This window comes from Uloborus diversus, chromosome 10 (assembly GCF_026930045.1).
Source record: "Uloborus diversus isolate 005 chromosome 10, Udiv.v.3.1, whole genome shotgun sequence".
Classification (NCBI taxonomy): Eukaryota; Metazoa; Arthropoda; class Arachnida; order Araneae; family Uloboridae; genus Uloborus; species Uloborus diversus.
Genome location: NC_072740.1, coordinates 26,750,079 through 26,770,597, shown reverse-complemented (window position 1 = coordinate 26,770,597; position 20,519 = coordinate 26,750,079). Strand labels below are relative to the sequence as shown.

The following is a 20,519-nucleotide window of genomic DNA, read 5'->3' as shown; positions in this document are numbered from 1 at the left end:
AAACAGAGATATTACTAGAGTTTTTCCAAAATATAAAAATACATTCACACCTAAAATACCTTGACATTTTTAGAAGAGTGAAATTTATGATGAAATGAAATCTAGGAGGGTAAGAAAAGACGTGTACTTATTTGATTTTTAACATTTTATATTCTAAGATTTCAAAAACATTCAAATGCAATATTTTGAAAATACAAATTGCTCCCCCCCCCTTCCCCCTCATATTTTCCACGATGCTAACTTTTTATAAGATACAAAGCCCTGAAGATACCCTTGACTCAATTTTTGAGGTATCTTTTTTGGTTTTGAATGAGTGAAATATGCTTGTTGGAGCATTATAAATGCCTCTAATTGTAAATGTTTTTAATGTAAATGTATTTTTAATAGATTAGTTTTAAAAGTTGCGACTTATACCGGGAAAGATTTTTCCAATTAATGCCTGTTTTAACTTGAATGTCATTAATTTATAACTTGAGGTGCACCACTGTGAGAAATAATGTGTTGGATATTCTATTTACAAGAAGGGATTAACAATATACTTGTGGTTCAAGCTACCTTGATGCAGTAAATGCAACTTCATTTGAAATTTTTGTAAATCTTCAAATTATTTACTTTGGTAAAATAGAAGATGTTTCAAAAATATCTTAATATTTTCCAAGAAAAACACCTAACTTGTGAATACAAATAATAAATATAAGGTATAATCATTGTATTTGACTGTGAAAGGTGGAGCACAGGCTACACCTTTCCTGGATCTCAAATAATTCATGCACAATGAGGTGGTGCAGGAAAACAATTGTGCTTTTTATCCTATTAACTATTGTTATAAAACAAATCAGCAACATAGTAAAGTACCTAACTTAGGGAAGACAAGAAAAGTGTTGAAATACATTATTCTTATCATTATATTCTTTGTATCAAACGTTTTCAAGAAAAAACATTTTTACATAAATATGTCAAGAAACTTTTGTAACACCCAGTACTTTTCTAATTTCTTTTTTTTTTTTTTTTTGCTTTGAACAAGTTTAGAATGATTACAAAGTTAATTTAATGATAAAAATCCATAATCTCATGACTAAATTACTTCAAAATATTTTATGCAGGTTCCTGGTGAAACGAGACTATTTGGACAATCCCCATAAACCAAAGACATGGAAAGTTTTTAGAGAAAAATTATCTATTGAATTATTTTTCAGTCCGCCTGATGACAAGCAAGATATTCCCTTAAATTGAATATTCAAGTTGAAGAAACATTTCAGGGCATTACATCCTCAACATTAGAAGTGAGTTATTTTAGAAAAGAAAATAAGACATTAGAACTTCCCATGAACTGATATCAAATGAGAACTTTTGTAAGAAGAATTTTGTTTTGTTTCATTGTTAGTTATTGAAATATTTTTTGGTAACTATTGCTAGCTCTTTGCAAGAAGAATTTGAGCTTTGAGAACTGATGCTTCATATCAATGGAGTTGGAAGCTTTTTACGACATTTTGTTAACTGTTCTTTGCATTCATATATGTGATATTTAATGACTATAATCAGCTTTTTAAATGTCTATTTACATTTTCAACTATAAAATTGTTGCATAATATATTTTTTTAAATATTGTTATTCTTAATAATGTTCAATATTCAATGTTGGATTTACAATGAAATAAAATATTTCATGCATACAAATGACATTTTGTTATCTTTACCTAAAGTAATTTTTAATTTATTATTTTAGAATTTAATTAGTAAACAGTATTTAATTAGTGTTAGTGCTTATTTGGTTTCAGCTAAAAATTAAGCATGAAAAGAACGTCATATTCAAACGTTTCCATTTTTGGAATCCAAAACGAGTTCCTTCAAATGTCTTAAATATTCATTTCTGCAGCTACTGCGCTTTAACATCCCACGGCAGAATTAACCCTTTCTCCTTTAAACTTTTAAAGGGCTAAAGTATATTTTAAAGTATATAGTGCAATTTAAGTAAATTTTACGTCAGTACTTTAAGGGTTAATTGCAACATTATTGATGTAATAGATTTCAAGTATTTCTTAATATAGTTCCTATAAGTACTAATTAATGAAAATTTCTTTTATATTCTGCTCAAAGTTAATATTTACACTGGAGGCTTTTTTAATTTAAATTTAAAAAAAGAACTTCTAATTCAGAAATTTTAATCAGGAGATTAATGTTAAATACAAATAAGATATATAGTAAAATAAAAATGGAAGAAGCCTGTCGAAAGGGCAAAAAAAATGCTACTGACCATGAAAAATATGACACTGAACAAAATAATGATTAAGAGACAGAAATTTTCGGCACTAGAAACAATTCATGAATTTAAGTAGTGTACGGATATTGCAACCGTCAAACTCTCTCAAAATGCAAAATTGCAAAGGGGTAAAGTAGAGGTGGCAGAGTTTTCAATAACTCAGACTTATACCAAGCATATGGTATCATGTCCGAGTATTGTGGTTGTAATAATCTGGAAATAACTAAGTGATAGTAGTTTGATTGAAACATAACTTGTAAAAGTTATTCCAGTATTTAAAAAAATGAATAAAAACATGCAATATGTTGTGCATTTACGTTATAACCACTTTTAGCTGTAGTGGCAGATTTTGTTCGGACATCAGGGGTTGTTTTAACGAACGTCGACTATATTAACAGTTTTTAAGAACACAAATAACTATTTCCCTCCATCCATGATGTAATTTCCGATATCAATAATTTTGAAGCGCGTTTGAAATGTGACGATTGACATTTTTTTCCGTTTTCTTTTTACATTGTTTTTAAAACTAAAAATTACATATTTTTTCCTCACAGTGGTCAGACAATAAAACTTTATAAATTAATTATAACTTTAAAAAAAAGATACCATATAATCTATGACCATTTTATTTCAACATCAAAGACCATTCATTTTATTATTTGTATATGAGCTCAACTTAGTCTGTGATTTTTGTGCTTAATATTCATATTAATTCTTCCAGATTATTAAGAAATACTTACTACATATTTCATTAATAAGAATTATCACCTAAATAAGTTAAATACATTTAAAATACAGAAAAATAATGAAATGATTCAAATTATGTTCAATTTCACTGTAAAGTTGTCATTCCTCTGGTCATCTGGATAAAGCTTACTACTACTTATCACTTCATAGGCTTAATGATGATTCTTTTATTTAACACACACAAGTAAGGGATTAATGCAACACATCTTTCATCCGCCTTGCAGAGATCTAAAATGGAAATCGGTTGCCTTGCATGATGCTCACGATAAAAAAGCGCGGTGTTTTAAATTTTTTGCGGTCTTTAAATTTGGCTACTTTTCTTGAGATTTCGGCAGACTTTAAGACCCCATATCTCGAAAACGAGGGCACACAGTTCATGGGTCAAAAAAATTTCTAAATATGCTCTTTTGAATGCGACCATTTTGAACTTTATTACTGAAGTCGTGATGTTCCGTGGTAAGAAAGCATGTGTATTGCACCATTATCAACTACTTTGAAATGCTATGAAATGTAGAAATCTGTTTATCATTTTTTAAAAATATATCAACTAATACTGCAGAATATATCTTAACCACACCCATATTATTTTCGAAACATTGAAGTAACTTAAGAAAAACAGCAATACTAAACGTTAATAAAACCTTTTTTAACTGTTGTTTATATTTCTTTATTTATCTTTCTATATCAGCAAAGTTCCATGTCTTTAAAATGCTTTGCTTTTTATACAGGTCATGAAAGAAAAAAACATGTCATTCTTAAAACATGCTACAAGTGCTATGTTAGGATTGAATTTCATTCTTTTTATTTCAACTGTCATTACAATATTTGTTTTGTTAAAAAGAGCTTATTTGTAAGATCTGATAACAAAAGTTTGAAAATCTGAAAACGTTAAAGTAACTCAAATAGCCTGTCTATAAACTTTATTATACAAGGCTAGACAAAGTAAAAGACAAGTTTAATGAAAATTCAAATTTTATAACACATTTAGTAACACTTATTAATTGCTACATATATGGAGGAGCTGAAAAATACTTTTTCTTTGAAATAATGAGTGGTAACACTGAACATTTTTCTTCTTTTTTATGAGAAATTAAATTTTGTTATTAACTACTTAAAAAAATTGCACAGGTTTCAATTAAATTATCTTTAGCTAAAACACTATTAATTGAATTAACAGAGTTAGAAAGAAAAGGATATACAAGGTGATCCCGTTTAACCTGCAAAACCTTTATTTTCATAACTGTTAGTCCTAGATGCATACTTCCAATGGCAAAAGTGTTCAAAATCAGACGCAGAGTTACATATTGAAAGTTTGAAGTGAAAAAAAATAAGAGTAAATAAATACAAGATTTAACTTTTAGGTCCCCTTACTTATATTTAGGGAAATTTTCTCCATTGAAAAATCATTCTGACAGAAAAAGTTCGACATTACTGGGACTAATATTCTCTGAGAAATAACATGCAGTGCTTTGTGATTTACATGATCTTTACATTCGCCATCAATAACACATTTTATATATAGCAGCTAACAAGGGTTTAAAATTATATGTGTGCATAGTCAAATTGTACAAGCTTTTGTAGTTTGTTTTTGCGAGTCATGGCATAACATTTGCATGGTCTCTGAAAACTTTGAAGGTTGCACAAATGTCAAGTTTTTGGTATTAGTAATATTTTTCAATGGTGATTATTTCCCAAAATATGAGTTAGGGGATCTAGGGCCTGTATAAAAAGTTGAATTTTGTATTTTTTTGACTTTTTTTTTTGCTTGAAACATATTAACTCTGTATCTGATTTTGAACATTTTGTAATTGGGAGCATCTAGGACTAACAATTGCAAAAATAAAGGTCTTACAGGTTAAACTGTGGTACCCTGCATATACATTTATTTCAAAATATCAAATCCGCTAATTGCAACATTTTTTAAGAGTGACCTGTATACTTTTCATGATAATAAAATTTTTACAATTGCTCCACTGAAGAAATGTCACTTTTAACAAATGTTAAACATGTTTCACGTTTTTGATGAAAATAGTTCAACTGAATTTGAAATGTTTGTTCAGCAAAATACCTTGCTGTACTTTATAAAAGTTTTAAATCAATCTAATATGTAATGTAGAAGTTTTTTTGAATACTCCACAGTAGCAAACATAGCTCCAGATGCAGGAAAGGTTCTTAAGAGTGTTGGTCCCAGTCCTTTGTATAGGGCTTTGATGCCTGTAAAAGAAAAACTATATAATATTTGTCCAAGATTAGCTTTTTAATTAAAATGTATTAGTTGACTGACTATCTTAAGTTATTTTTCTACACTAGCTGCTATATCCAGCACTGCTGGGTTTCAAATGCAAAATGTTTATTTCAAAGAGAGAAGCAAATAATTAAGAAAAAAAGGACCTATAGCCAATATTTTTTTCAAGTTGTAATAGTCCCCACATGCTGTAGCTTCTAAACAAATGGCAGTTAAAGTGTATTATAAACACGTTGTTCTTTGCTAATATAGCTGCTCAATGGAATCCTCAAATGCTAAAAATGAAAACAGTGCTCTTTTAGCATGCACAAAAAGGAAAGTTAAAAATGAAATCAATCAGTTTCAATGCAATATCATGATTGTCCGTTTGATTCAGTGAAGAATGTTAAATGACATCCTTTTGAGCAACCTTTAAATAATAATAAATGAGTAAAAAAATTCAAACAAATGACTTCAAAATATGGGTAGAAATATTAAAGCAGTTAAAAATACACAATCACTCTTTAAAAGTTCATTACTGGGGGGGAGAGAGATGGGCAATCCAGTAGAAATTAGGGACCCTGCTGATTTTTTGCGGGGGGGGGGGCAAAATTCATAAATACAAACCTGCAGAAACTTTCTTTGTGAATTTCAAAGCAGTTACTGATTTTTTTTTAAAGCCATGATACAGTTGAGCTGACATTTTGATACTACATGCCGTTTCCATTAATATCATGGTTTTGCAAAGAAACTACCATGTGATTTCTTTCATTTTGCATCTTTTATGAGCTAAAAAAGAAATCTACCATTTTGCAAAAAGCTTCCTGGATCTATAATCTTTTAAGCACATCTACACATTTTTTTTTTTTTTTAATTTAAACATCGATTCCATCAAAGAAGAATTAATGGTCAAATCACAACATTACATTCCCTTGAATTTGAAACCAGTGAGTTAATATATTTTGCAGTTCTCTCTGGTATCTGACTCCAGCATTACTTCAATAGCAAACAAAAATGCTTTTATTCAAAATATGCTGTGTGTGTTTTATGTTCTTTATAAATATCTGTAAAAAATAAGTTGTAGAAAACCCATTTAAAAATAATAAATGTAGTTAAATTAATTTATCCTTTGGGGGGCTGCTCCCCCCCCCCCCCACCCAAATCCACTACTGTCCAACAACATCAAAATATCCAAGTTCACCGAAACCTGGTCAGTTAAAACCTTCTTTTAGATCTACACTACTTACGTCCATAAACGAGCGATGAGACAAGTCTTGAAAAAAATAATCCCTTCCTACTTGAGTTTCTGATGAAATCTAGCTAGAGCCATGGGCGCCCATATGCAAAATTGCTAGGGGGGGAGGCTCAGATATTTTAACCATGGTTTAACAGGATCTTTTCCCCATGGAAAACGATTTCTGGACAGATTAGAGTCATTAAAATTTGACATTTTTAATAACTTATTCATTAATGGCTGGAGAAGAAATGCTTTTACATTTTTGCAATGAAAAAAGTACTAAAAACAAGGAAGTTCTAGTTTCAAAGGGGGGCTCAAGCCCCCTCTTGCCCCCCTATATGGGCGCCCTTGGCTAGAGCTGCTGCAGTTCATTTGTTTGCAATATTGAATGATCCTTTTTTAGATTCTACTTGCATTTTTTATATAATCCGTTATCATTGTAGCTATGTTTAATTGTATGCGAGAGTTACTGATCTTTTTAAGCTATTGCATACTTTAGAATCGTTTTTACTCACTACTTTGCAGATTATCCTTGAATTAGCTTATCCACAGTAGAGATGAGTTTGGGCTCATTTTTGAGAGCCCGGGCCCGCCCAAGCCTGAAAATTTGTAACCTAGCCCGCCCGAGTTTGGGTGATATTGTCTCAGACCAAAATCCGAGCACGAAGGAAACTTTCTTATATCAAAAACCAAACCTTCTACAATCTAACATGATCTCTCTGTTAATGAAAAATGCTATGTCAAATGTTCTTCATTAACAGAAGTTTCTAAATTTTCTCAAAATGCTCCACTTCAAATGCGTTACTGTATGACATATTACAATAGTAATCGCAAAAAAACACTATAAATAAGCGTTAATTTCTTTTTTTTTTTTGGTTTAATTTTCATATTGGTTGAACTGATTTAAATGTTCCTTTCATTTTCTCACAGTAGGTAAATGTTTATTTGCTTTGAATTTGTTTGGAGATTGACGATTGAATATCTTTGCTTGAGTCTGAGCCCACCCGAGTCCGAAACCTGTTTTCAATTCTAGAGCCCAAGCCCATCTCATCTCTAATCCACAGACACCCTGCCACCCTATTCTGCAAATAATCTGGATTTTATTGTGTATTTTAGAGTAAGAGCCCATGAGTGCCAGACCTACCACCTACGTCATAGTATAAAGGCCCAAAATTTTTCTGCAGAAGCACATCACAGAAGGTAAGAAAGATTTGCTATTATGTTGTTAAGCTGAGTCACGCTGGCTTTGGCAGGCAACAGGTAGCTTAAGTAGTAAGTTGCGTAAAAAACTGAGTCATGTCAAGTGACCTCGCTATCCCCACTCACCCATCTCCGATTTAAACGAAATTATATACAGGTGCAGACATGCCTTTGAAACTCATCTATACAAATTTTCAGCTTAAAAGACCTAAATCCTGAGGATCTAGGATCGATTAAAGAAAATAGCTCCAAAATGGGGGATCGGCTTCGTGAAGGGAATTGCTATGTTTAGTACGGTTCCCCCATTGGAGGCCATTTTGGAGCCTTTTTTTTTTTTTTTTGAGGTGTCCTAGGTTCTCATGATTTGTGTCTTGGAAGCTGAAACTTTGCATTGGTTAGTTTCAAAGGCATGTCTGCACGTCTCTAGACCATCCTTCAAATCAGAGATGTTTGGATCTGGACCGCCAGGTCACGTGACATGAAATAAATCTATGATATTTAGTTTTTGCAGCAATTACATACCTTTGCCACCTGTTTCCTGCCAAAGCCAGCTCGAATCAGCTTAACTGATAGAGAACCTTTCTAACCTGCTGTGATGTGCTTACACAAAAAAAAAATTGCACCTTTATACTATGACGTAGGTCTGGTACTCATGGGCTCTTGGACTATTTACTTTAACAAAATGAAATTACCTTCGTTTCTTATTACGTTTCTGATCATGTTCATCATAGGTTCCTTTCTCGATGAAATTTGTGCACGGGATTTAATAAGATCCAAGGGGAATACGGCAAGCCAGAAACATATTCCTCCAATCCCTCCACAAAGAGTTGTTTGAATTAATCCTGAAAGAATTAAACAATTCTAAGTCCAACTGCATACATTTTATTTAAAAAAAATTAAAATCCTAAACAATCAGGGAAGCTGCCTACCTAATTGGTCTTTGCTCTTTCCTTCAGGGGTTAAAATAACTCTACACAGTTCATAAGAGCCAAACATACAAAAATATCCGGGCATCTCACGGGCTAAAGTAGGTGCAAATCCCCGGAAGAATCCAGGCAATCCTTCCTGCTTGAAGATGGTTTTCACGACATGAGATGGGCCACTAAAATAATCATAGTACTTGTTGAAGTAAGAAATCATCATTAAAGAATACAACTGATATACAGAAATAAACATCACAAACAGCTTTTCTTAAACATATGAAACACCAATAAGATTTTTACACACATACAGTGGAAACTGCAGCTCAGTAGAAGAACTAAGTTTGCATTTTTACCTAGTCGAACATCATAATTAATCAAAGAAAATAATGGATACTTTTTCATAGTTACTATTTTAGAGTAAAAGAGAGTAGTCCTTCTTGGTATAACCATAATGAACATTGGGTTTGAGCTAACAAAACATGGTAGGTTCATATTTCCACATGCCAGAGGACCAGTTTTGATATGTTGCTATATTGTCAGTTTTTGGCGATTAGGTTATTTTTTTGGACTGTGGATTTAAAAGGTCTATAGCCTTTTTTGGGAAGGTAAGCAGTGTTTACATTGTTGCTTTGCTTTATGATAAAATAGAAAATTCAAAAAGAAGTTACACGTGTGAGCAAGGATGGATACAAAAGAAAGGTGATTGCACCTTAAAGAATCCTGTAAGGGCGATTTTTCAGAATCGAAGTTCTAAAAACGCATGTGTAGGCTATTTTTGCTGGCCTTAAGGAAAGGTATGGGGTTCAAATCTCACTCCCTGAAACTTTTTGGAATTGAAGTTTTAAAAAGGCAATTTTAGACGATTTTTGAAGATGTTAGAGAAGGCATTTGGAGGACTTGCATTGGGCATTTAGCAAAATTGAAGCCTTAAAAAAGTGATTCTAGACATCTCAGGTAGTGTTAGGGGAAAATATGGGTTTAGTACATCCTCCAGTAATATTTCGAAATGGAAGTTTCAAGAAACCAAATTTTAGAAGACCTTCAATGATGTTAAAAGGAGGGAGTTTCAAAACATTCCCATGAAATTCGTATAAATTTGAAGCTCTAAAACGCAATTTTAGATTTCCACTTTCAATGGAAAAAGAAATGAATAGGTCTGGGGGGGGGCTTCTTGACTAAATCTCTAAAAATTTTAGTTGTTTTAGATAAAAATGCAGTGGTAGCCCTTCCCCCTCCTCTTCAAGCATGTGTAATCAGGTACGTAGTAAAAGGTAAATTTTAAGAAATCAACCCGCCCCCTCCTTGAAACATTTCTAGATAGGTAGCATTTCTAGATATTAGGCATAACAAATTGCATACAGGTGCTTTAACATTACAAGGCAGACCCTGTTTGCTAAAGATGTTAGCTTAGGTGGAAGACCATTCAACAAAAGTGTAAGAATTTTGTCAGATGTTTGAAATGATTTGAAGTTTTTGTGTACATATTCTTTTTATAATTTTATTTTAGCAAAGATATTGCTTTATTACTCAAATTGACATTATATATACCATATTAAAATGTATAGAGATTATTAATATAAATAATCAAGTAAATAATTTTAAACGGCGTCTGTTTAGAGGCGCTATGTGTCCGCAGTTCCTTTTCATGGACGACAATGCACCATGTCATCGCACAGTAGCTGCCGAGCAGCTCTTAGAGAGTGAGGATATTGAACGTATGGATTGGCCGGCACGATCTCCGGATCTCAATCCCATCGAGCATGTATGGGATTTTCTAGGCAGACACTTGGCAGCTCGTACCTTACCACCAGTAACGATTCGGGAGCTTCGATTGGTGCTGCAAGGCGAATGGGCAGCAATGCCCCAACTCATTGACACCCTCATTCTCAGCATGGGCAGACGCTGTGAAACCTGCCTAGCAGTCGGGGGAGATCATATCTCCTACTAAAGACCGGATGTTTCTTGCTGGACACCCATCACAGGGATGTTTCGGCCTTCAGTCGCATTGCGCTCCATGCTACTTTTTCAATAAAGCTTCTTTTTATCCCTCTGATTTCTCTTTTAGTAAGTGTTGCTTACATGTCCTTACGTGTTGGGGATCTTATGGTATTAAATGTGTTGATTTGGAAAGCTTTTGTACAAAGTTATATTGAAAAAACCGTCTTGTCCTTAATTTTTGCACACAAGTGTAGTTTGCTGTAGGTTACTAGCATAAAAAAGTACTGTAAGTTACTAGTACTGTTCTTGGGGCTTAATTTATGCAGTTGAGGTATTCACAAAGATAAATGTTTGCTGCCTATCGTCATCCCCCCCTTCAGTATTTTGATAACCAAGAAAAGTAGATTATTCACCGTTTAGTCTATGGTTAGCCTTCTAAGCACTCCGATGTCCTTATAATATGACATTGGAGTATCGGGTGGAGGATATGATCACGTGCTGCATATGCTGCACATATATGCACGAATTGTGCCCATGAGTGCCAAAAAAAAAACAAATTATCAGTGGTCCCAAATATAACAACTGATTTTTCTCCTTTCCATGGAAGTAAAAATGAAATTTTTTGTAATGTTTTGGGTGTTATTAAATGTGGTTTAATATATATATATATATATATATATATATATATATTGATGTCCAAGACTTTCAATTCATTTAATTTTGATAGTATTCTTCGCCATTTTTGTCTTCAACTTTGCACAAAGTAATCTTTGCCCAGAGTCTTCCTCATTAGGACCCAATTTCCTAATAAGACTAAATCACTTTTCTTTGCTAAAGCTGTGGAGAAACGTAATTGAAACTTAAATTTTTTACTTGGTTTTATTTTTTCTTAGTTTTTATGAGTGATCTGATAAATATGCAAAACCTGGAGCAGTTTAACCATAAAGGAGAAAGTTTTTAGGTTTTAAACCTTAAAGGTAACCTTATTTGGAGCACTTATGCACTTACCTAAATAATACAGATAGATCAGGGTGCCGTGAAAAAATTCTGAATCTGTAAAGGGTGCTACAAGTTCGAAGGTTTGAGAACCCCTGGCATACCATATTAATAGGATAAAGACTTTAAAAAATGTTATGTTAAATCCTTTGATCCCACAAATTCAAATAAAAAGTTGTAGACTTCAACAAAAAAGAGGATCAACTGTACAGTGAAAACTGTAGCATTAAGACTGAATTTGATTGCAGTTGTTCTACACTGTCATGGAACTTTTTTTTAAGGCATTATTGCAACAATAAAAATATTTTCTACCTTATGCAACAATAGTTGAATTGTTAAGCTTGATTTACCTGCAGCAAATGTTCCAAGCAATTAACAATTCTTTCTGTGAGCGGGAAAGTTTGCCCTGCAAAGGACAGTGTTTTTGGAGAGCCACAAAAAAAAAAAAAAAAAAATTGCTAGTATGAGGGAGGGGGAAAATTTCAATCAACTTACATCATGATAAATGTGGACGATTGTGATACTATGACACTGGCAGACTAGAAGAATTCCATATGCATTATAATATGACTTATGACTAGCATAAAAATATGAATTTTGTATTTCTTCTGAACTGGCTTAACATGCATTATTGATAAGTGAAGCAACCCAACTTTTTGTTAGCATAACTAATTCCTTTGGCTGTTTCATAGCTTTAACAAATACATGGGGATTTAGGGACATAACGATATATTTAGATGAACTTTAAATCATTTACTTAAAATTATATGATATGCTTATTAAGTTTTTTTTTTTTTTGGTTTTTTGTTTACTTTAAGTTCTTAAAAAGAACTTTAAAATATCTAAATTATTTGTCAGAATAAAGATGCACCCCAGCTTTTCAAAAATTTAAGACTTCCATTCATTAAAAACATAGATGCCTATGTAGTTACGTTCATGTAAAAAGAGCTTTTAATTAACCCTCTTTGCTACTGTGCAGGATAACAAATGCTATCAACTTTTACTTCTTCTTTCATGCCACTTACATTAAAATGCTGGTAGTGTAGCAATACAGAACATTGAAAGCATAAAATAGATAAAAGAAAATGCAAAAATCAGGATTTTTTTAAATTAAAAGCTGGGTAATTTATTTTCTAGTACCATGTGGTTTTAAATATTTCAAAATGTTTTTTTATAAATATTTTCAATTTATTGTGTGTTTACACTAAAGTGTAGTTATCATGAATTTAATTAACTTTAAAATAGAACAGCAATTTATAATGGAATGTTTCCCCCTCTCTTCCTGAAGTATAGTATTCATTGTAAAGTCATTGAACAAAAAGTAAAAAATAAATAAAATAAACAAATATGAAACCATTCAGTTTTTTCATTAACTACAGAAACCACCAAAATTTTTCATTTTACAAAATAGGACATCCTTCTTTGACATTTTTTAATATATAACGTATTTAAATTATTTTTAGTCTGGAAGCATAATTCTGGTTTCATGCAACATCTTAGTAAAAAAAATCTGCTTTATAAGAAATCTGATTCTGGTACTTTGATACAGATGGATTGCCAGATGCATAGAGAAAATGTAAGTTTTTTGACTTTGCAAAATATACTTTTATATTTGTAAATAAAATCTGTTGTTGTTTAAGACAGCTTTATACATTTGAAGCAATATATTTCTGAATCTAGTTTTTCTCAAATTGTGAAGAGTGAATTTATAGGTAGGTCATTAATCTATTGAATTTTACAGTAAGAGGATTGTTTTGTATTGTGTAATAATTCTTTCATTGGATAAAAATATCAAACAAGTTCAAAACTTTTATTAATTTCAAAAAGTTGAAAAGTAAATTTTTGATGATGAATCTTCTTTTAGTTTATGAAAGTTCTTTTTAAACCACTTAATATCCTTTTGCAAGATTATACACCGAATGGGTGTTTAGTACGCAACATTAAAATAAATGTAAAGAAAACAGAAGACAATATACAAAGTCAGTGTTCCAGGAATGAAATGTTGCATAATAGATTTGGTGGGCAGGTATTTCTAAACAGAAATTCCTACCCACCATAAACTATAATAATTAATCGAACACAACTACAAGACAATCACTGAAAAAGTCATTCAGAAGCCACTGCATTTCAGCCAATTAAGTAACATTTTCTGATTTTTGTAAATTTCAATGAAATAAATTCTTTTAAATTATTAAAGCAAAACATCAAACTACATTGAGCAAAAATAATGAAACCATTTCACTCACATGCGTTTATTTTGCAGTTTTCCTTTTTCTGTAGAGTTCCCGTTCTTGTCTTTGTCTGCCTGTAAGCGACACTTTACTAGTTCAGTTGGACACAAGGCAACAGAAGAGAAGAATGCGGCTAAACAGCCGGCAAAGGCATTTTCCAATGTGCTTAATTCAGAGTTCTTTTTCAACAGTTTCTGCACAGCCGTTTGACAAGCACCATATGCGCAAAATAAAACTGCATTTTCTGCCACGTTTGCAGCAAGTGATGGAACAGTTCCGGCATACAAGCCTCGCAACCCATCATTTACAAAAGTTTTCTTGAAGCAATCTAAAGAGTTCTTATACACTGATGAATTTGTCTGCATTTTGACTTTGACTGTGTCGAGTGGTTGCCCGACGAACACGCAGTTAGCACCACCTAAATTAATAGAAAGAAAAAAACTTACATGTACAGCAGAGTCTGAACTTATGCAAAGGATGCATTCCAAGACCCCTTGCATAAGTCAAAGTTTTGCATTGTGAAAAAGAGTATGTATAGGGTTTATTTTTTTTATAAACATACGTAACTATTTTAGACATTTGTTAGCACCCTCAAACTCTTTTAACCCATATCTTACTTTATAATTCCTTTTTTTACATAAAGAACTGAATTTTTACTATATAAAAAAATTGTTATTCAACACAAAATACTGTTAGGATGCACGAAACCAATGGGAAAGAGAGGAGTAGTACGGAAAGTATGTAGTAATAACAAAAGGCAGCACTTAAATAGTACTGTACCAGTAGGTAGAGTAAATATATTCAACACTTAAGTTGTAGCACAACCAAAATTTTTACCTTTTCTTTAATTGTCACAAACTTTCTTTTTTTTTCTTTGCCTTCTCACAAACTTCAGTGTGCTTAGGTGAAAAAATATTTTGTCAACTTTATGCAGGGGTGCCCACAGGGGGGGATTATGGCGCAAGTTGCGCCATCAGAATTTTTGGGGGGGATTTTTTTTTCTGTTTTGAAAATGAAATTTTTGGAGGAAAGTAAAGTATTAAAATTTTTCAACGAGAATAAGTAAATTGCATAAATTATATTTTTTTGACGTATATTTTCCAAAATTTAGTAGCTTTGTCTTTTTTCAATGAAGATCACCTTAGACACAGGATGGCGTTACAGTATGTTGCAAAAAAGGTTCAGACTGTTTGATTTCATTTTAAATTAACATGATTTTTTTTGGAACGAGTACAATTCTGTACGATGAATACGTGGGACAGCGATGAAAAAGAAATAAAAAATGGATGAAATAAAATATTTTTAAAACCTTTTTTGTTTTTTTAAGAATTTTGACCATCTTGCTCCAGCCTTTCATGGATTCACTAAAACCGGTAAAATTCAATTAGAACTAGGTTTTAAAATAACATTTTTTTGCATCTGACTAACGATTTTTAATATACAGATTTTCTTTACAAATAAATTTGAGTTCATGAAGAATTTTTCATTTTATTTTACTTCCATTTCGTGTATCCTTTTTAAAGTGAGTTTTTTGAATTTATCATTAGATGATTTTTACCAAACTTTCAAAAATGCTGGACTCCGCAGATGGAAGTGGAGCAGTTTAATCTTATGTTAACTATTTTTCATGAATCATTTTTTTTTATATTCTTCGATATCTAATACATAGAAGGATGTTTTGTATCCATAAAAATTCTCGAATTTGTATGCTCAATAGATGAATCAGTTTGACCATTTTTGGAGAGTATCAGTCTCTATATGTGATATGTGTGTGTGACCGATTTTTGTTGGTTATGCATATTTAGGGCTTCAAACTCAAAAACACTTTCAGAAAAACGCCCTTTCACCATCATTAAAGAACGTCTTAAATTTTGTTTTTAAGGATCAATTTCAAAAAAAAAAAATTCACGGCAAAACCGTGAATTTCTTTCTACAATGGCATTACTATTGAAATTCATCTGCAATTGAAGTTAGCCGATCATCTGGAATTTCAATTTCTAAAAACTGCCTGTGGACGGCCCCTCAACCCCTAACATAAACATTACCAAAGCTTGTTTGAAACTGCCTTTTTAAAGATACAAGTTCGAAACTTTCCCAAGGGTGCCCCTCTCCCCCTCCTTCATCTCTGCAGTTCTCGCAAACAATATTAAAAATAGTTTTAAGTTTCGTTTTTAGGGCTGAAATTCTGAAGCATGTCTGGGGGAACACTTCCACCAAATGTGATCAAAAGTCGGCTAAAATTGCCTTTTTGCAGCTTCAATTACGAAAAACTGCTAGTATGTAACATTTCCAAAGATGGCGTACAATCGCAACTTTAGCACTAAAATTTCAAGAAATCCCAACCTCTCCCCTTAACTTGCTTGAAGACAATCTACAATTACGATGTTGGAGTTCCGATTTCAAAGAATTGCCGGGAGGGCAACGGAACTTCTCTGCCTAACATTACTAAAGATCGTTTAAAACTGCGATTTTAAATCTATAATTTCAAAAAAATTTCAGGGGGGAGGCCCTGAACTCGCCCTTCTTCCTATTGTTACCAAAGATCGTCTAAATCTGCTATTGGTGTTTTGATTTCGAAAGTGAGTTCCCCCTCCCCCCTCCCAAACATTACTGAAGACTGCCTAAAATTGTGTCCCAGAACGACAATTCAATAAAAAGTGCGTAAGAGAGCTTCCAAACCCCTTCCCCCTCCTAACATTAACGAAGGTCGGCTAAAATTGCGGTTGGGAAGCTTCAATTTTGAAAAACTGATCGCTACCTAAAAATGGCTTTCAATCGAGTTTTTAACACTTTAATTTCAAAATTTTTTCAGGAAGATCTTTTGAACCTTTTTTACCTAACATAACCGAAGACAATCCAAATATACGTTTTTGGAGGTCTCAATTTCGAAGCATTGCCGTGGGAGGGTCCCCAAGCCTCTCCTTTGCCAAACATTGCCAAATATCTTCTAAAACAGCTTTTTATAACTATAATTTCAAAAAACTTCCGGGGGAGGGCCCCGGATCCCCCTTCCTAACATTACCAAACCTTTGTCTAAAACTGCATTGTTGGAGTTTGAATTTCGAAAAAATTGCCGCGGAAGAGAAACGGAAGATTTTGATATCTCTAACATTACTAAAGGTTGTCTAAAACTGCATTTTTAGAACTACAATTTCGAAACAGTTCCGAAGCAGTCACTGGCCACCCTTTTCCTGACATAATAGAAGCAATTTGCAATTGTGTTTTTAGAGTTTCAGTGTCAAAAAATTTCCACGGGAGGGTCACCAAGCCTCTCCTCTCCCTAAAATTACCAAAGATCGACAAAAACTGCAAATTCGTAAATTTTTCGGGGAAGAAAACTCAGAAACCAAGAGTCAATATTATACTTACTATGGGGGTCGTATTGCTTACATCGAGTGATGATTCCCACGCTAATCAAAAGCTGAATCCCCCCTCTCTCTCTGTGTGTATTAAAAAATATATTAAGGGGAAAAAAAGGGGGGATGAGAGCTAGCTAAAACTCATACCCTTTCCCTTTAGATTTTTTAAACTGGCGACGGCTATGAAAAATTGAATGTTATCATTTTAACTGGGGCTTGTACATAAATTACAAATGTTGCCGATACATGCAATAACAAATCTGGTATCCCTAACACTCAAATTCAAAGTTCTGAGCAAGCAGCTAAACTAATTTTAGTATTAGCCTCGATTATTCGCAAGATCCTAATTTTTTTACAAAAAACTACTGCTTGCACTTTTAATTGCTGTCGTAAATGTAAGCAGTTTGTTTTCGCATCTGTTGTAACTTTTTTTTTTTTTTAATCTCAAGCAACTTTATTTTGTTGAATTGGATTTCAAATGATGCAAATTTAACTGGCAATGTGTGACTCTTAAAAGTGTTATGTTTCACCTAATTTGAAAGAAAGAGAGCAGTGAAATTTTTTTTTGGGGGGGGGGGGATTTTGTGCCATTGAGCTTGGGGGGGATGGGCACCCCTGACTTTATGTTCAGAATGAAAGTAAATGAATGAAAGATGCAGAGTGGTTATTTGTTTATATGCTTTTAGTGATGCTAAAGGGAATGTCCATTCACTAAACCAATATTTAGTAGCCAACCGAAAATTTTCATGTTGCAGGCGATTAATTCGTGTAAGTTCTAAAATTCGACTTATGCGAAATGCATATAACGCAATTTTTTCCCCAGTAAAATAATTTTAAACCTAACACGAATTCCTTGCCCGCAACACGAAAATTTTCAAAAATGGAATCGCAGTGTGAAAGTATCGGCTTTGTTATTGGCTACTAAAAATATTTTTTTTTTGTGAATGTACCTTCATCCCTTTAGCATCACAGGCAGCGGAAGTTCCTGCACCCTAGTAGTCTGAACATAGATTTGTTTGCATATACAAATATCTACTCTGCATTTTCTGTATTTTTTTTCATTCTAAATGTGAAAGTTAATGAAATATAATGACACCAAAGAGCACTGTTCCATCTAAAGTTTGAAGACAGAAAAAACAAGAGAAAGTTTCTGACAATTAAAGAAAAGCTAAAGGTTCTCAATGTGCTTGAACAACTAAAAAATGCGTCGAAGGTAGCACGACAATTAGGTGTGAGTGAATCTTCCATATGTACAATTAAAAGTCGATAAAAGGAAATCTGTAAAAGATCGCTGAGTAGTGTCTAAGCAAAATGCAAAAATTATGAAAATGGAAGCTGCTCTTGTACTGAGAATTAAAGAAACCAGGAACAGGGGTGTAGTCAAAACAGAAGCGTTTTAAAAGAACTAGCGAAGAAACTGTGTTTAAAAATATATAAGAATAATGATTTGATCACGGAGCATAAATCATCAACATCTTCATTTTTTTAAGTTACAAATATCATTACTGGATCTAATGCACAGTATTCTTATAGTACATCATTTTATTATTACTACATACTGTACATCCCATTCTGGTTTATGTTATGTCTCTCTTTCCTGTTTATCACTAATTTTGCACATTGTAACTGTATTTTATGTTGATTAAAACAGCTTATTTATAAGTACACATAAAAATTCAGTTATTTATGTAAGAAACTGTAATGTATGGTTAAGGAATGGTTTAAAACAGTTTGAAGTTAACAAGTGTCTAAAATAATTAGGTATGTTTATAAAAAAATTTACACATCCGCTTTTCCACAACGCAAAATTTCGACTTGCGCGAGGGATCTTGGAACACATCCCTCTCGTCGGGACTTGACTGTACTCGTGAAAAACTTGCTAAATAGCCATTTCATGTAAGCCGAATTGTGTTGTAGCGTGAGTCCTCTGTAAAGAGTGGTTTTTCAAAAAACAGTACTATTTCATTCAAACCATAAAAGATTGGTTGCATTTCAAGAATTGGTACTGACTAAAACACTTGGATATATAATGGAATGACAAATTTTGCCGAATAAAACTCCAACTGAATGATGATAATTTTGGTGAATAGAACTCCAAATTTTACCGAGTGATTAATAATTTTGCCAAACCATCAGACAAAATTTGTGGAACAAGGACATTTTTGGGATGTCAGTGACCTCTCATCGGGCACACCCTACCAGTGACATAAGCAGTGTTTATACTGCTCCGTTTTCTCCGAAGAAGGTATGATTGGGTAAGGTGTATTGGACAGTGGCGGTCCTAGGTGTTGCAGGGCCCTGTGCGAAGACTTTTTGCGGAGCCTCCAATTACAAAGTATTAATTATTGCCTTAATTTATATGCATATTAATATAATTTATTCCTAATTATAAATAATTAAAATGAACTAAACATTTTTGTCTCGATATAATCCCCACATGTATACATTTTTTATCATTGACCTTGGAGGGAGAGGAGTATTAGGAGAGTGATTCAAGGACCACCTTAAATGCTGTATAGAATATCCTCCGTATGAGGGGGTTCCTCCCCCCCCCCCGGTGGAAAATTTTGAAAAATAGATATAAAATTCTGCTTTTTGAGGACTTATAAAGCATACGGCTTATAGAGCATAGTTCAAACTACAAAATATCATGAAAAAAATAGGAAAACCAAAATTTTTTATAAATTTCACTCTTATGCAAACGAAGAAAATGCAAAATAAAAAAATTTCTTTGGTTTGACAAATAATCGACGTTGATCTATAGAGAGATGAGAAAAGCCAACGCATCATCATATGCTCACATCAGATTTTGGTAAAGTTTAATTTTGATCACCTCCCAAACCCAATGACAAGCAAAATGATCACTAGTAAAAAAAGCATTAAACTCTTAAAAGAAACAGTGTGGAGATTTAGAAGATAGGTTACATGAGAGTAACATCCTTGTCATTCAAATAATTTACAGTTTAGATCAGATAAGAAATAAAATTGAAGAACTTTTAAGTAGACTCAAAGACTTATTTAATTATTTTCAAGAACTCTAGAACAATTAAACTTATCTAAAGCACTTCATTTGCACTTTTCAGTCTCTAACATTTTAATACTTGATTGTGACGTTTTACCGAATTTTTCTAAACTTGTAAGAAACTTCTGCTTTAAGTTTTTTTTCTTTTTTTTTTTCAAATTCTGTAGATTTCTCCTTACATCAATATTTTTTTCGAATACAAGTAATGAGGAAAATAAAAAAAATTGAGGTAGAGCAATATTTTTTTTTGTGCTAAACAGATTAACAATATGCAGTAAAAGTAAGATAAAAGCAAGCAATAACAGAAGCAATTCCAAAACATTGAATTTGGAATAAAATAATTAACAAGATATGAAACATGTGAATCACAAAAAGATATCTCA

At 32.6% G+C, this 20,519-nt stretch overlaps 2 protein-coding genes across 2 annotated transcripts in view; one reads left to right on the top strand and one right to left on the bottom strand.

Moving 5' to 3' along the window:
- The window catches only part of LOC129231494 (phosphatidylinositol 3,4,5-trisphosphate 3-phosphatase TPTE2-like), a 94,215-nt gene extending 92,545 nt beyond the window's left edge, over positions 1 to 1,670 (top strand). Inside the window, 1 exon segment of the mRNA XM_054865823.1 lies at positions 1,104 to 1,670. Within this exon segment, the coding sequence (XP_054721798.1) occupies positions 1,104 to 1,233 (130 nt within the window). The 3' untranslated portion in view covers positions 1,234 to 1,670.
- A 2,007-nt stretch (positions 1,671 to 3,677) lies between these two features.
- The window catches only part of LOC129231422 (mitochondrial ornithine transporter 1-like), a 33,261-nt gene continuing 16,419 nt past the window's right edge, over positions 3,678 to 20,519 (bottom strand). Inside the window, exons 3-6 of the mRNA XM_054865734.1 lie at positions 13,771 to 14,173; positions 8,597 to 8,769; positions 8,360 to 8,509; positions 3,678 to 5,220 (exon numbers count right to left, since the gene is read on the bottom strand). Of these exons, the coding sequence (XP_054721709.1) occupies positions 5,102 to 5,220; positions 8,360 to 8,509; positions 8,597 to 8,769; positions 13,771 to 14,173 (845 nt within the window). The 3' untranslated portion in view covers positions 3,678 to 5,101. The remainder of the gene's footprint in view (positions 5,221 to 8,359; positions 8,510 to 8,596; positions 8,770 to 13,770; positions 14,174 to 20,519) is intronic.